Source organism: Populus alba, chromosome 11, assembly GCF_005239225.2.
Source record: "Populus alba chromosome 11, ASM523922v2, whole genome shotgun sequence".
Classification (NCBI taxonomy): domain Eukaryota; kingdom Viridiplantae; phylum Streptophyta; class Magnoliopsida; order Malpighiales; family Salicaceae; genus Populus; species Populus alba.
This window is the reverse complement of record NC_133294.1, coordinates 8,097,009-8,115,486: the sequence shown is the minus strand read 5'-3', so window position 1 is coordinate 8,115,486 and position 18,478 is coordinate 8,097,009. Positions and strand designations below refer to the sequence as shown.

At 33.7% G+C, this 18,478-nt stretch overlaps 1 protein-coding gene across 2 annotated transcripts in view; it reads right to left on the bottom strand.

Moving 5' to 3' along the window:
• LOC118037050 (uncharacterized) overlaps positions 1 to 18,478 on the bottom strand; it is a 36,230-nt gene that overhangs the window by 12,883 nt on the left and 4,869 nt on the right. For both annotated transcript variants that reach the window (XM_073412577.1, XM_035042936.2), the window contains exons 4-11: positions 18,362 to 18,433; positions 18,189 to 18,260; positions 18,045 to 18,116; positions 17,881 to 17,952; positions 17,683 to 17,748; positions 17,528 to 17,594; positions 16,953 to 17,015; positions 16,784 to 16,849 (exon numbers count right to left, since the gene is read on the bottom strand). In XM_073412577.1, coding sequence (XP_073268678.1) covers positions 17,001 to 17,015; positions 17,528 to 17,594; positions 17,683 to 17,748; positions 17,881 to 17,952; positions 18,045 to 18,116; positions 18,189 to 18,260; positions 18,362 to 18,433 — 436 coding nt within the window. In that variant the 3' untranslated portion in view covers positions 16,784 to 16,849; positions 16,953 to 17,000. The remainder of the gene's footprint in view (positions 1 to 16,783; positions 16,850 to 16,952; positions 17,016 to 17,527; positions 17,595 to 17,682; positions 17,749 to 17,880; positions 17,953 to 18,044; positions 18,117 to 18,188; positions 18,261 to 18,361; positions 18,434 to 18,478) is intronic.

Here is an 18,478-nt window from a genome sequence, read left to right as displayed (position 1 = left end):
TGGCGTTTGTGGACAAGATGTCTCATGATGCATACCATGTTCCTGAAGTGTCGGTGGAATTGTTTATTATCATATTCCCCGCCATTGTCGGAGCGCAGAATCTGTAGTGTTGCAGAGAATTGTGTTTGAATCATATTATGGAATGAGCGAAATATGTCAAACACTTCATGTTTCGTTTTCATCACATACAACCAAGTCATTTGTGTACAATCGTCAACAAATGTGACAAACCAACGAGCTCCAGAAGAGATAGTAATCGGGGCAGGGCCCCAAACATCAGTATGAACAATTGCAAATGGAGTGGCACTCTGATTTAAACTTATAGGATACGATACACGATGACTCTTAGCTGTCATACAAGTTTCACACTGAAAATCTGCTTCACGAAATTTCGTGAATAGTTCTGGGAATAAACAGCGTAAATACCGAAATGAGGGGTTTCCCAACCGATTATGCCATAACCAAATTTGTCGTTCCTTATTGTCGACAAGTTGCATGTTATTTGCTCGACCACAGCTGAAGTCGTCCATGTAATACAGCCCTTCCCTCTTAGTACCACGACCAATAATCTCCTTGGTGAGAATATCCTGAAACAAGCAAAAACTAGGATACATTAGTGCACAACATTGTAACTCCTCAGTCACTTGTCCTACAGATAACAACTTATTGGACAGTGATGGAACTAGCAGGGTATGGGGTAATGAGAAAGAAGGAGAAAATGCAAATGTTCCAGCCCCAGTCACTGGATATGTCACTCCATTAGCATTAGCAATGCATAACCGTTTTGGTTGAGTGGTGTCAGATAAATCACAGGGATCATACGTCATGTGGTCTGTTGCTCCAGAGTCAATGATCCAGCCATCATGATCATGTCTTCTCTTCTAAGAGGAAAAAACATAACCTTGATTACCTTGGTCATTCTGATCAGTCTGTTCCTCAGCCAAGATAGGAGATTCTTGTACAGGTACAAGTGATAATGTAGGTTCCATGCTCATAAGGGCTGCACGACCAGAATGTTCACTCCGCCTGGCTTCTGGTTTTTTCTTCGCCTTGAGTTCGTGCCACCATTATGGATAACCATGTATTTTGAAACATGTATCTTTGGTGTGTTTTGTATTTCCGCAGTGTGTGCAGCCTCCCCCTTCCCCATGTGATTTTGTAACTGGCCTTCCATTCGCTGGCATTAGAAAGGATAGACGATGCTGAGGTTTCTGTCCTCCTCTTGACAGCATAGCACCTCCAGGTATGACTTCTTCATTTTTCAGCATCACAGATTGCCTTAGGTCTTCCCTTCTAACTTGCGCATAGGCTTGTTCTACTGTTGGAAATGGCTGCATTTGGAGCACATCTGCTCTAATATTGTCAAGTCTGTCATCAAGCCCGTCTAGAAATATATAGACTCTGTCCTCTTGCAAAAGTGAGTTATATTTCTGTATGTCAGTATTGCACTCCATAGGGTTTGGACGCCGGAAGTCAATTTCTCTCCATAATCCCTGCAGATTATTGTAATATGTTTCAATAGATCCTCCTCCCTGTTTCAGCCTGGTAACTCTCTTTTTGAGTTTCATATACTTGTGATGTATCAGTGCCATCAAAAGTAGGTTGTTGCAATATTATCCCAAACAGCTTTAGCTGTTGAAAATCTGATGAAGTTGCTTACAAGTTTTGGATTCATAGAGTTGATCAGCCATCCCTTCACCATTGCATTTTCAGTTCTCCACTTCCTGAATGTCGGATCTGTTTGCAGAGGTTGTGGAAGGTCTCCATTTATGTATCCCAACTTGTCTTTTCCTGAGATATACATCTCAACAATTTGGGACCATAATGCATAGTTGTTGTCGTCTAGCTTGATTCCAATCGGTGCAGCAGATTCATGGCTGGCAAGTTTTGTGTCATCCCTGCCGTCAGATCTGCAAGGATTGAGTTCTCCCCTTCATACGTTTTCACCCCAGCAGAAGGGGTTTCCATTCTTTTTCAAAGAAAAGAAAAAAAAAGAAAATATGGCCCTAGAATCTCTGCTCTGATACCATGTAGAATTGAGGAAGAATGTATTTGATTTTTATTTCAATGTGAATCGTAAGAGCAGAAAAGGCTCTTATATATATAGCCTATACAGAGACTAATTAGGAAGAAACTAATTACACTAGTCTAGGAAATAATTATGGACGATTTACAATCAGGTAAGGTTAATCAGGAAACTAAATATTCTATGATTCCTATTCTGTGATTTCCATATTAATTCCTCACCTTAACAGAAATAACTTGCTGCTTTTAAATGCTGATAGGTTTGATTGATGCAGACGTGACTTCTTCTTTTTTTATTTCTAGACTTCTAGATGTTTTTTGAGAAGTATGCACATGAAAATCTACCATTTCAAAATAAAATTACAAGTGAGATGAAGTTTTTTAGGAATGTTGAACATAACTTTGGTCAAGCGTCTGCAATAAATAATGGCACCCTTATACCTCCAGGTATATAATTTCTATATTTAAAATTATTATTTGGCATAGTCTTACACTTTTACTTATTATTTTTTTGTATAGATGAATGGCGGATGACATATGGAACCAGTACTCTAAAATCTACAACAATTAGCTATACGAGTGTTTAAGTCAAACTTGTAGTTCTTCGAGATGTGAGAGAAATTGAAGTATGCTTGAACATATTCATTATAAGAAGAGAAATGGATTGGAGCACCAAAGGCTTAATGACCCTATTTATGTCCACTGCAATCTAAGATTGAAACAAAAGTATTTTTCTTTTCTCTAATTCCTTAAATATTATTTTATCTTGTTTAGTACTATTATTAATACTTATATTGTGTTTACCTTTATTTTTAATATATAGGAATTATTAGAAAAGATGAAATTATGATTCAATTAATATTGAGATAACTTTTGATATTGAAAATTGGGTAGATGAAGATGACCTATCAATCTTGACAACGGGAAGAAGTAGAGAGTTTTCACCAAACTCTATCAACTATGACCATACAAGATACTTTAGATGATGATAATTAATGATTAACTATTTAGTAATAAATATTATTTAAAATAAATTTTTATTTAATATATAATATTTATTTTTTAATTGTGTTTGAAATGTAGATGGATAAATATCAACCTGACTTGTCAGTTTCTTGACTTTTAAAACTTGCAAAGAACATACTGAAAACGAGAGAGATTCCAAACAGAAAAGAGAGAAGGAAAAAGGATTTATCTTTTTGTACACTGTCTCAGCCTCTCAGGTAGGGGTGAGCATTTTCGGTTTGGTTCGGTTTTTACCTACAAAAAACAACCAAACCGGTTTTTTTTTTTAAAAAAAAAAAACCGAAACTGAACCGAAACCGAGTCAAACCGACTGGTTTCGGTCCGGTCCGGTCCGGTTTTTTATTTCAAAAAACTGAGAAAACCTATGTCTCATTTCCTGAGCCTTGACACTATCAACCAAAACAAACTCTGCAAGATCTTGTTTGAGATTTAACTGGTATTGTTTGAGAAACGAAACAAACTTATGCCTCATTTCCTTAGCCTTGCCACCATCGAGATCCAGTTCATCCTAGGATCAAGAGGCAAGAGGGTGCTGCTTTTTCAATCCCATACCCTTAACTACGGTTCATGATCACTCAAAGGATGATCTGATACAGTTCCCTCAGAAGATATGTCCTCTACATCAGGCTTTTTTATTGGAGAAAAATCTGACTCGGTTTTGCTTGAATCACCGCTATCAGGCTGGTCTGGTCTCTTCTCTGGAAGCATGCTATGCACCTGAGGTGGCAACCGCTCTGTATCCTTGCGTTCTTCCAAAGCAACTTGTGAATCTGACATTCCAACTTGGTCAGGAGATTTTCGCATGTGCACTTTACTTTCATGATGCTTGAACTTGTTGTACAGAACCAGAGGTTAAATGTGGGCCTGGAGCAACACAGGATGCCACCAATTGCAGAAGGGAGAGGGAGAGAAAGAGGGAGAGGGAGATTAAGAGGCGAGGGGGCTGAGGGGGAGGGAGAGGGACAAGAAGAGAGGCGAGAGGGGGCTAGGGTTATTGGGGGTAACTTTTTTCTATTTATAGTACCATTTTTTTTATTTATAGTATATTTTTTGAAACCGGTTCGGTTCGGTCCGGGTTAACCGGTTCTTGCATTACAAAAACCAAAAAACCGAACCGAACCGGGATTTTTTTCTAACTATTCTAATCGGTTTGATCGGTTTTATTTTTTCGGTTTGATTTTTTTTCGGTTAATATTTTTTTTAGTTTTCTCGATTTATTCAGTTTTCCGGTTTTTTTCACACCCCTACTCTCAGGTATTAATAAAAGAGACCCACATTGCTTGAAGTTCATTCCATACTGCTGTAAAAGTGCACGCTAAGAACTTCATCATCACTTGTCCTTACCTCCTGCTCTGATTGTTGACCGCTGGCTATAAAGTGCACTAAGAAAACGAAGGCTTTTTTTTTTTTTACTTTCAATGCTGTAAAGTGCACTAAGAACTTCATCATCAATTGTTCACTAATTGCAAGTAAAATTTTCTGCCTTGTTTTTTTTTTTCTTTTTCTTTTTGGAAGTACTGATTGACGTAGACATAGACCAATCTCTTTTCCACCTGGTCCTGAAGGACAACAAGCTATTTGAAGTTTATGATGGACTCAAATGCATGCATTTATATAGCTAGTTGGTGCCTAATAGACAGTTTCATACTTGTAACGAGATTATTTCTATGTTTTAAAAATATTTTAAAAAAAATTAATGTTTTTAATATTGTTTTAATTTTAAATTTAATTTTTGATATTTTAGATTGTTTTAATATGTTTATATTAAAAATAATTTTTTTATTATTATTTTAATATACTTTTAAATAAACAATACTTTATAAAATAACTGCCGGCATTTATAAAACCACCCTCGGTTTTAATGCTCCTGGTAGCCAGCATTTGCTTTGACTATTGAGTTTTTTTTCTAAAACCGTGAGCAAATTTATTTCTCGAATGAACACACTCGTTATATCACAAAAATAGTCTCGTGACACGTGTGCATGTATTATAAAAAATAATTATAGTTGTCTACGTACTTACATGTTATAGGGGTGAGCAAAAATATCAAAAAATCAATTAAACTAAAAATAACCGAAAAACCGATTAAAATTTTAAAAAAACCGACCGGTTCGGTTTTGGTATTTTAAGCCTGAAACCGAAAAACTCAAACAAACCGAACCCAAACCAAGAAAAAACCTGAGTCAAACCGGAAAAAAAACCGAGCCAAACCGGAAAAAAAAAACAAGCCAAACCGGAAACAAACCGAGCCAAACTAAGTCAAAACCGAGTTAAATCAAAAAAATCGAGTCAAACCGGTGTGAATCGGTTTTTGTCCTAAAAAATTAAACCGAACCGACACCGGTTGGTTTGAACCGGTTTAGGTTTTTTTAAAAAAAAATTTGGTTTGGTTATTTTTTATATATAAAAACCGAATCGAATAAAAAATGATCACCTGAATTGTGCATGTATTATAAAAAATAGTCTTATAATTTTTTAGATAATTAAAGATATAAAAAACTTTTATAGTTATTTAGATAATTAGAAACAACTCTAGGATCTATAGATAGATATTGATGTGATAAATCACCATTTTAGATATATAGTTTTTAATTTTAAATCTTTTTAAATAAAGTACTATTATATTTACTTGACTAATTAATAAATATAATATCTTAAAATATGTAAATCAAGAAGATAATAATAGTGGTAAGAATCTTCACCTGGTATTTGCTTTGGTTCCCAAGTTGCAGGTTGCAAGATGTTGAAATTTAAAAGATAAGGAGGCAGGCACATATAGAGGCATTCGAGCCACAATTTTAATGACTACAAGCTATGTTGAATGATTCACATCACTAGTGGTGGTTGCTAAGATGCATGTTTGTTTCTGTGTTTTAAATATTTTATTAATTATTTTTAATGTTGTTAGACAATAATATAAATCATATCTTGAGATCTCTTCTAAAAATTTTAAACTATTGGGTTGAGATGGTTCGTTGACATGATATCAGAGCTTTGATGACTAAGTGATCACAAGTTTGAATTTCACTATCCTTATTTATTTGATAAAAATTAAGCATAATATAGTATTGATTTGTGTTGATGACTAAGTAGTCATGAATTTGAATATCACTATCCTTATTTATTTGATAAAAATTAAGTATAATATAGTGTTAATCTGTGCAAGTTTCAAGTTTAAACATTTTTCACTTGAAAAAATATATTAAAAAATAATATCAATTATATTTTAAAATCTTATCTAAAAATTTAAGTTATTAGATTAAACTTTATTATCAATTATTCACTTATTGCAAGTAGAATTTTCTGCCTAGAGAGATTGATATAGACAGGACCAATCTCTTTTCCACCTGGTGGTAAAGGACAACAAGCTATTTGTAGTTTATGATAGACTCAAATGCATGCATTTATATAGTTAGTTGGTGCATAATTGACAGTTTAACAGTCACTGACTGATCTCAATGTATATATTGAAATATTATTAGATTTACCTGATGAATTAGTAAATGTAATATATTGAAATATTCAATTTTTTATTTTAAATCAAGATAATAATTCTCGTATAAATCTTCACCTGGTATTTTCTTTGGTTCTCTTAATTGTAGGTTCCAAGATGTTGAATTTAAAAGATAAAGAGACAGGCACGTATCGAGGCATTCGAGCCACAAATTTATTGACTACAAGCTATCATGTTGAATGATTCACATTACCAGGGCCGTCGGCTGCTAAAAGGCATTTTCATGGAAAATCTCTCAGATATTTAAACATGCTAAGAACATACTGAAAACGAGAGAGATTCCAAGTAGAATTTTCTGCCCTTTTTTTTTTTTTGCTTTGAATATTGAGTTTTTTTTTATTTCTCAAACGAACACTAAAATAGTTTCATGACCTGTGTGGGTTGTGCATGTATTATAAAAAATAATAATTAATAAGTACAGTTGTTTACCCACCTTCCCGTGGATTGTGCATGTATTATAAAAAATAATCTCGTTATTTTTCAGAAAATACTTTGTGAATGTTAATTTTTTTTTCAAATGAACAAACTCTCGATAAAGTGTAATCTTTTTTATTACTTATCCACCAATGGTCTGTTCTATTTTATTTTTCCAAACTTTTTGGTAAAGTGTAATTTTTTCAATTTCAATATTAATGTCGCACCAGAAATTACGATGAAGTTTAGAATGTAAAAACTGGATAAGAAATCACCATTTGTGGAGAAGATGAGTTTACAGTGTGGGTTAAATGCCCCAAGCTTTATACACAGGTCTATATTAATTTATAATTCAAAAATCTCATACAGAAACAAGCTGATTCCTTCTTTAAATTTAAATTTTATTAAAAATATTCATAATATCCATCCCCATAAAAAATTAAAATATTATAGGTTAGTTATTGTTTTTCTTTTTTTTTAATATCCTAAGTGTCGTTATAATTTGTGCTTCTTCTGCCACCATTTTTACAGGTCACAATCTCAAGATTCTAAACAATAATGTTAAAAAAAATAAAATCATAACCCATTTAACAGAATGAAAACCACGAAAAGTATTTATTGGCCTTTTAACAAAACAGCAGCCACCAACCAAGAAAAGTGTAATGTATTAAAATATAATTGCTTTCAACAGGTACAAGTAATCTTTCCTTCTTTTTACTTTTGATATATCTAATTGTTCAAGCAGCAAAACGAAGGGGCGTAGAATTTTCCGCAAAGACTTTTCACAACTTTAATGCATTCTTGGAAGTTGCAATGTGAACTCAAGTAATCTCATGGATGCATGGATCAATCAATATTGATGCTAGTTTTTCTCTCTGTAATATAGACATAGGTAGAAAGAACTTGCTGCTTTTAAATGCTGATAGGTTGATTGACGCAGACATGACTCCTTTTTTTCATTTCTGGACTTCTAGATGTTCTTGAGAAGCATGCACATGGAAATCTACCATTGCAAAGTAAGTTTACAAGTGAGATGTAGTTTTTTAGGAATGCTGAACATGACTTTGGCCCAGCGTCCGCAATAAATAATCACACCCTTATGCCTCCAGGTATATAATTTTTTATATTTAAAAATATTATTTGGCATAGTCTTACACTTATTATTTTTATGTATAGATGAATGGTGGATGACAAATGAAACCCAGAACTGGCAGGGGAAAGACTCTAGTGGCATATAAAAAACTTAGATACTTCTCGATCACACCTACACTATAGAGGTTATTCATGTCACCAATGACTGCTGAGCACATGACATGGCACCAAGTACATGATATGGTTGATGGTGCATTCTTCTGACGACGAAGCGTGAAAACACTTTAACAGTGTGCATTCTCACTTTTCAGCTAAATCAAGGAATGTGTGTCTTGGGTTGTGTATAGATGGATTCAACTCATTTGGGTCATTTGCTGCTCCCTATTCTTGTTGACCGGTCATACTCATAGTTTATAACTTTCCACCGGGAATGTGTATGAGGCCGAAGTTCATGTTTTTATCTACTGTCATACCCGGTCCAAGCAGCCCAAGGCGGAATATAGATGTTTTTCTTCGACCGTTGATTGATGAGTTGTCGCAGTTGTGGTCCTCCGGAGCTCTGACCTATAATATATCGAGGAAACAAAATTTTCTTATGAGGGCGGCTTTGATGTGGACTATCAATGATTTTCCAGCTTATGGAATGCTTTCTGGTTAGAGCACGCATGGGAAACTCGTATGTCCATACTGCATGGAAAACAACAAGGCATTCACGCTAGCAAACAGAGGTAAAGCTTCTTTTTTTTTTATTTTCATCATCGCTTCTTGCCACTTAATCACAGGTATAGAAAGAACAGAAAAGATTTCTTTATTGGCAAAGTTGAAAAAAATGTTGCATCCCCGTGTCTTTCTGATGAAGAATTGCATCATGTTGTATCAGAGTACAGTGACATTGTGTTTGGCCTTCAATCAAGTGAGCAAAAGTTTCCTGGTTTTGGTTTGACTCATAATTGGGTAAAGCGAAATATCTTTTGGGAGCTTCCTTATTGGAAGACCAATCTGCTCCGCCATAACTTTGACGTCATGCACATAAAAAAGAACGTGTTTGAGAACATTTTCAATACCGTAATGGATGTAAAGGGGAAGACAAAGGACAACATCAAGGCTAAATTGGATATAGCTTTATATTGTAATCGTAAAAAAATGGAGTTGGTTTATGATGAGTAACGGGTCGCAAAACCAAGGGCAAGTTCCGTGTTAGAGAAAAACACACAACTGCTAGTCTACAAATGGCTTAAGAGTCTGCGTTTTGCGGATGGACATGCATCGAACATATCAAGGCTGGTTAATATAGAGGACTGCAGATTGTATGGAATGAAGAGTCATGACTACCAAGTGTTTGTGCAAACACTCATCCCATTAGCTTTTCATGATTTGTTGCCAAAGAGAATATGAGATGCACTGACGGAGATCAGTCATTTCTTCAGAGATATATGCTCTAGCAAGTTGAATATTGAGCACATTGAGAGGCTTCAAAAGAATATCATTGAGACACTATGCAAACTTGAGATGATATTCCCTCCATTATTTTTTGACTCAATAGAGCATCTCCCCATACATCTATCGTTCAAGGCAAAAGTTGGAGTACCGGTCCAGTATAGATGGATGTACCCATTCGAACGGTTAGATATTACAGTTGCAATGTAATTCATATATAAAAGTATTTTCTATGTTTTTCTTAATTGAAAATACTTGAATTGTAATTCAATGTAGGTACTTCTTTAATCTCAAGAAAAAGGTTAAGAACAAGGTGCATGTTGAGGCTTCGATATGTGAGGCCTATATTGTTGAGGAGATCTCAACATTTATCTTGTACTATTTTGAACCTCATCTAAGAACAAGAATCAATCGCGTTCCACAGCATGATGATGGCAGTGAAGTGCCTTCCAGTGGGAACTTGTCAATATTCTCCAATATTGGACGACCCACACCTAAAAACACCGTAAGAGGAAGATATTTGTCGGAAATAGAGTTCAAACAAGCACACAACTATGTTATATTTAACTGTGATGAGCTGAGACCTTTTATTCAGTAAGTTTATATATGTGTAATACTAATTAAACTTTGTCAGTAATATACTGTTAATTATATATTGTAATATCATACACTCATTATCACTTGTAGGCAACATCGACAATATTTGCTCTCTAATAACTCACAGCTGACCGAATCCCAAATCTTCCAATTACAAGATGAACAATTTGCCACGTGGTTCAGAACACATGTAAGCATTATCACAAACTCATTCTAGCTTGCAAAATTACTGTACATATGCATGTCATTATGAGATTCTCGTTCATTTACTGTTTATTGATGTACATTACATACAAGGTTTATCAAATGGGAAGGAGTGTGCCTAAGTCATTGTCTTCACTAAGCCTCGGGCTTGAAAGAAAAGTTAAGTGCTACAACGGGTATTTTGTCAATGGATATGTTTTACATATTGAAGAGTAAGGGCAAGGAAGAAAGACATACAACAGCGGTGTTTGTGTTAAGGGATCCACTAGTAGTGAGTTAGAAGTTGACTACTATGATAGATTAGAAGAGGTCGTCAAACTGCAATATCATAGCGAGCAGAATAGAGTGTTTTTATTCAAATGCTATTGGTATGACACGACTAACAGAGGAATCAGAGTTGATCTGCACTATGGTCTGGTTGAAATCAACTCAAAAGCTAGACTCCACAACATAAACGATGTCTTTGTTTTCGCAAAGCAATGTCAACAAGTTTATTACACATACACCCCTTCATTTAGAAAGGATCGATCAAAAGTTGATTAGTTGTCTGTTTTAAAAACAAAACCCCAGAGTCGTGTTGAGGTTTTTCAGGATGAGAACGAAGACACAAGTGTGCAAGATGAAGTCTTTCAAGTTAGTGAGTTGGTTGAATCATATCGAGTTGCTCCCTCGATTGAATTGGAAGAAAATTCAATTTTTCTTGTTTTCGATGATAGTCTTGTTGATGTTGACGCAAAGGAGTTGAATGTTGTTTTGAGCTCTAAAGGACAATCAAATGTTGATGAAGAAGATGATATCCATATTAAAGATTGTGATGAAGGTGATGACTATTCAACTGATGACGAAGAAGAAGAAAATTCTGACTAACTATCAAAACGAAACCCTGTGTAAAACCCTTTTTTTCATGTAATTTAGATTATGGATGATATATTTTCTAACACGAAATATTTATTGTTTAAGCACTGTTGTTATTGCTTTGTGCGATAAACAATTTATCATTTAAGTTTTTGCGAGAAGGTAAATAGACAATACAAATACAACATTTCTTGTACAGTTCAACAATTACCGACGTCCATACCGACGGACGTGAGTCCGTCGGCATCTCACGGAGAGTTCAAAAATAATTATTCGAAATGCCACAATCACCGACGTCCATACAGACGGACTCACGTCCGTCGGCATCTCATAGAGAGTTCGAAAATAATTACTTTAAAATGCCACAATCACCGACGACCATACCGACATATTCATGTCCGTCGGCATCTCACAGAGAGTTTTAAAATAATTACTTAAAATGCCACACTCACCGACATCGATATTGACGAACTCACGTCAGTCGGTATCTCAGAGAGAGTTTGAAAATAAATACTCGAAATGCCACAATCACCGATGACTATACCGACGTAATTATTTCCATCGATAATTTATCGGTGGACAAATTTTACCGACAAACATACCAATAGAATGTGCGAATTCCAAATGGTGTGCATTGAATGCACCTCTGACCGCGTCAGATTATCGACCGAATTACCGATGGAATTACCAACGGACTGCAAAAAATATGGAAAGTAATTATATTTTTCCAACAAAATATGGAATTACCATTTATAGAGCTTTGATTAAGGAATCCAACAAAATTGAGTTTGCATCAATTGGACTTCTAAAGCTCCAGATATTGAATTTTGAATGGGCAAAGGTCAACATTGGCAGACTGCGAGATTTGACTTTGAAGAATGTGATTGCCATGATCTTTCTCTTTTTATTTTTCTTGCATTGCATTTCCAGAAAGGTATGGATGTTATCTTTTTAATGCCACTGGAATCACTTCATTTCGATCTCTGGAACTCACACTCTGCACAAAATATCGACTGAACGTCAAATCTGCCAATTACCTCCATTTTACTCCTTTTTGCATCTTTCATCCAAAAGTGCCTTCAAAACATAAAACAAAGAATATCAAGGCATTTTACATATAAAACATGGACAAAACATTAAGTAGATGTGGGTGAAACTATCAAATAATATGGTTACATCAATAATGTATAGTTACTTGTTTGCCAATGGCTTAAAAATCTATGTTTTCTTGTTTGATATGCCTTAAACATATCAAGCATGATGAATTTGAAGAATTGTAGATTTTATGGAATAAAGAGCCATAACTGCCACGTATTTATACAAACACTCATTCCATTTGCTTACTAAGATTTATTGCCAAAGTGGCACTTACAAAGACCAGTCACTTCTTTAGAGATATATGCTCAAACAAGTTGCAGACATAACACATAAAGCGGCTTCAAAATGAATATCATTCAGATAATATGCAAACTTTAAATGATATTCCCTCCATTTCTTTTCGACTCAATGAAGCATTTACATTTACATTTACGGTTTAAGGCAAAAGTTCAAGGCCTAGTTCAATATAGATGGATGTATCTATTTGAGAGGTTAGTGTCTAGATATACATTATAATTAAAATTTTATTGTCTTTCTTTGCATATTTCAAAATATTCATTTCATATTATACATGTAATTGTTCATCCTTAAGAGAAAAGTAAAAAACAAGAAACATGTTGAGGCTTCGATATACAAGGCTTATATCCTTGAAGAGATCTTAACATTTATCTCATACTATTTTTAGTCTCAATTGAGAACAAAATCAATCTCAGTCCATTGAATGATGATCGTGGGTAAGTGTCTTCGAGTGAGAACTTGTCAATATTCTTTTATCCTAGACAACCCATACCAAAAACATATTGCAAGGGGAAGATATTTGTCAGAAATAGAATTCAGACAAGCACATAATTATGTGTTATTTAACTGCGATGAACTGAGACATTTTATTTAGTAAGTATACTACTTAACATGTCATTATTTTCAAACAATTATCTTTTATAATATCATAAACTAAAACATTATTAAATTCCTCACAGACAACAACATCAATATTTACTGTTGTAAAACTCATAGCTAACTAAATCCTAAATCTTTTGATTATAAAATGAACAATTTTCCACATTGTTTAAAACAGATGTAAGTATTGTTTAATTATTTTTATCTCTCGAGATGCTTAATTTCATTACATATTTCTTGTTAATTGTTCATTGTTGTACTTCATGTACTACGTTTATCAATTAGAAGGAAATGCTAGTATTACTTGGTCTTTACTAACTCTGGGTTCTGAAAGAAAGGTGAAGTGCTACAACGAGTATTCTATCAATGAACATGTGTTTGATACTAAAGAATATGGGTAGGGTAGAAAGATATATAACAATGAGGTTTGTGTTAAGGGATCGAGTTCTAATGAGTTTGAAGTTAACTACCATGGAAAGTTAGAAGAGGTCATTGAATTGTAATACATAACGAGCATAATAGAGTATTTTTTATTCAAATATTATTGTTATGACACCACTGACAGAGAAATTAGAGTAGATCTCCATCATGGTTTGATCAAAATTAATTTAAAGGCTAGACTTTAGAATGTTGATGATGTCTTTGTTTTTGCCAAAGAATGCCAGAAAGTTATTCGTAGTGAAAACTAAACCTAAAGGTCATGTCGTGGTTGTTCAAGATGGCAATGATGAATTAATTGTGGAAGATGATGTCTTTCAACTTGGTGAGTTAGTTGATCCATATCGAGTTGCTTCGTCTAATGACTTGGAAGAAAATTTAAATTTTTGCATCGCCGAGAATATTTTTATTGATGTTGACATTAAGGAGTTGAATGATGTTTTGAGCTCTAGCCGACATACATAAGTTGATGAGGATGATAGTGATGAGATCAACGTATAAGATTGTGATGGAGATGAGGACGGGTCAATTAACGAAGAAGAAGAGAATTCTGATTAATTTGCACAACATTAATGTGTAATGCCATAAAATATAATGAAATATTTATGGATAAAATTCACTTCAATTTAATGGCAATGATGTTAATTTATTATTGAATGACAATGAAATATTTATTTTATTATTGTGATGTGAACTGTTGTTATTGTGTTGTGTGTGCAACTGTGAATTTAACTATTTGGAGGATGTATGGATAGAGAATATAGATATAATTTGGCATCAAACACTAATTTAAGCCGATAAAAATATAGAGAGATTGTACATTACATACAGGTATACCGATGAAAAGTATATGTTGGTATATTCTAGAGACTATGGAAACAATTCCCATTCACCTTGACATTGTTTACGGTATTCATTACATATGAGTATACCAAAAAACTGTGTTTATCAGTATATTCTAGAGACGATGGGAACTATGCCCCTTTACCCTGGCATTGTTTAGTGTTCATTACATATGAGTATACCGATGAAATGCGTCCATCGGTATATTTCAGAGACTAAGGGAAATGTTTACTTCTCAATGCGATGCTAATTAATGATCTTTTAACTATTCATTTTTTCCCCAATAGAATCACTCACGGAATGAAAAGTTGTCTATAATATCTGGAGGGTTTTGAAAATTTTCGTGTAAGTTGAAAAATTTCTAGTTAACTTTACAAACGGAATCACTAACGAAAATATTAAAAATATTAATATTTAATTGCCCATCGATAAAAACCAAAATAAAAGACTAGAATCTTGACAACGAGACTTCACCGTTTTTCTTTCTTCTTCTCTCTTCTTCTCTCTTCTTCTCTCACACACATGTTTCTCTCTCTTTATCTTCTCTTCTCTTTCTCCTTCTCACATGAAATCAAGCATTATCTTCTTTTCTCATTCTAAGCTATGTTGTCTTTCTTCATTTTTCTTTTTTGGGGTTTATTAACAATGTCTTTTCTTTCCTTTTTGTTCAATTTTGTGTTCTTAATAATTTTATGAATTAAAAAATGACATGAATTTTAGCTATTATTGAAATAATTTTTGCATTATTTTGTTGAATTTTAGTTCTTTTTTTGTTCAATTTCGATTAAATATGTAAGATTAATTTTAATTATTATATTGAAGTTTTGTAAATTTAGAATAATTTGTTTTTTAATGATAAATATGAATGACTCATTGCTGCTTATGAAACAAATCCACCAATTGATAATGGAAATGAGATCATAAATGGGTGGTTCATGTGCACCCTCTAATTAGCCCTACAGTCCCGGCGACAACTGACTTCCTCCTCCTTCTTCAGCATCTTCTCTATTTTATATTTATTGTATTTGAACATACAAATATTTAAATTTGTAATACATATTTGATTTTTCTACTAATTTATTTTATTTTAATTTTTTTATACTTCTATTCAATAATTTTTTTTTAAATATATATTTTATAATATTACTTACGACAGAACTCTATCAGTATATTCCATAGAGTTAAAAAAGAATTACTGTAAATGTCACTATTATATTTTTCTACTTTTGCTCAATATATTTTTAAAATATTACCGATAGAGTCACTGATGGAATAACTTCATTGTTATATTCCAGAGAGTTGGAAAGGAATTACTACAAATGCCACTATAACTGAAGGGGTAACTGATGAAACTAACTGTCAGTATATTCTAGAGAGTAGGAAAAGAATTACTACAAATACCACTGATATTGTTAACGCACCAATGGAATTACAAATGGTATTTTGTCAATGATATATTATAATTACTGACAAAATAAAGTGAGTAAATTTTTTTTACATGCTTTGTCTATCTGTAAATCCATTGGTATATTTAATATCAATGGACTCAACAACAATCCATAAATTACCGACAAGAGTTTTTCCAACAGATTGTTTCTGTTTGTGAGTCTGTTGGTAGCATATGGACTGATGGACTGCTAGTGTAAATACTGACATAAATTTTCGCCTATAAAACTATTAAATCTAGTGGTATTTTATGTTTAAAAAATAATAATTTATCTACAAGTTGTGGTTCTTAGTGTATGTACTCATTAACCTCCTGTGAGCATGAAATACTAGCATAAAATGAAGTATTATTTGGGGGTGTATGGGAGTATGATAGAGGTTGTGATTCAAAGTGATATTCGCTTAGAAATGCATTAAAATAATATTTTTTTATTTGTTAAAAAAAATATTTTTAATATCAGCACATCAAAAAAATCTAAAAATATAAAAGAATAATTTTATACAATTTTTTTTTTAATTTTTTAAAAATCATGATTTCAACTTAGTTCCAAACACTCTTTAGTGTCAAGGCAATGGAAACACACAGGTCAAAGATAATAGGAAAGGGGGGAACTGGGAATGAACTTGTTCATGATGCATAAGAGATAAGCATGACGAAATTGAATGCAGTGCTGTCAGCGGTGAGACTGCAGAGCAGAGAAGACGATAAAAGTAAGGTCAAATCTAATATTTGTGTTTCAGCGGTTATATTATTGTGTTTCAGTGCAGAGAGGTCAAATCAAATATTTGTATATTCTGTTAAGGTCATTAGTCATGGATCTTCAAGGAAAAAAGGCAAGGCATATCAATATTCAAATAAGTACTGAATCCAATGATGGGTGTAATTTAGGAACATACAGATTTTGGCTGTTTTGGAGGAATGGGTCCTGCACTGTTCCAGTCAGCTTGTTGCCACTCAAAAACCTGGTAAGAACCACACTCAAACTTTCAGCATAAATTTATTGCGCCATCCTTGATAAGATTTCAATAACCAAATTTCAAATTATCAGACTTTAACATTGCTCACGTAAACTGTCGTCGTATTGTATTAGGAGGAATCTCCCCAGCCAACTTGTTAAAAGTTAAGTCGCTGCAAGAAATTTCAGCAGACAAAATTTTAGGCTTCAGTCTCTGAAGAAGATTTTACATCTTTGTAAATATAATGGCAATGAACAGGTGAAAATATATATATATATATATAATATATATATATATATATATATGTCTCATAATTAAAGGTTATTAAATTCTTTGAAGTAATCCTCTATGTATATTCTTCCTTGGAGAGTTGCAGTTGCTTGAAATCACTACCTTCTCATAGGAGCTCATCCGTTGTGAAAATAAGTCAATGTTATGTTAGAATTAAGCTAGTTGTGATTCCTCTACTCACTCTAGTAGGACTTCAGTTATTATATACACAGGATTATATATTAATGTAGGATTTTTAACTTATCCTAAAGACCTGATGATTCAGGCAGATGCCACGCACCAGCTGTACATGGAGAGATCATAATGAAAAATATGGCAGAATTGAAATGTATAAAAAGAAATTCTAATTTGCTTAGCAGCAGATGTGAGGCGATGAGTGAAGTTCACACTTACAGTGTTTTTTTCCACTTTCCATGCGTTTTCTGGGATTGTTCCAGTTAAATTGATGTTCCTCAGAACCCTTGCAACAAGTTACAGGTTGGTTAAACAGTTCTGAATAGAACATATCCTCAACTTTGCTATGAAAAGTTATGAAGCAGTTCACATACAAGAATTGCCTTTCAATCGGCGAGTTAGGTAACTGAAACTCTGGTCCAGGCATATCAGCAATCCTCCTGCATAACAGTAAGAGACCTTGAATGTTCAATTCCCTTCATTTATCTCTCCCTATCTCTCACACACTACGAGAATTATTCAATAATTAATACAGCAGGAGGTATGCAGCACAAGAAAGTGGTTTTACTCACAAATCAGACAACTTTTCCAAATGAAAAATCGCAAGAGGTATAGGTCCTTGCAATCCAGTCGCGTACAAATCACTTCATTAGTCACGAAAAGAACAAAAATTCTCAATAAATTGTCTCATGTTGCATTAGAATGAATTAAGATCTTGTGAAGATAAACATCTCACAGCTTTTGAAGTTGCGTCCAGTTCCCAATGAACTCGGGTACGGTGCCATTAAGATTATTATCACTTACGCGACTGCACATTGAATATGTTAGATTATATAACAAAAAAAAGAAATGTGTTCAAGGAACATAAGTGAGGGCTTACAAATCCTTCAAGTCTTTTATCTGCGCAAGTGCCTCTGGCAAGCTCCCCACTAACTTATTGCCGGAGAGTATCCTGCAATTGTTAATTCACGGCATCAAAGCAAAGATTTCAACTAATGAAAACGAAATCTCTATCAAGTCTTCACAATGAAGAATTTAGTTAAAACTTCTTACAGAGTTTTTAAGTTGACAAGCTTGCCAAGCTCAGGTGGGACAACACCAGAAAACTGATTTGATTCAAGGCTCCTATATTTTATAATTGCATTTGATAAAGTGAAATAACCATTAGAG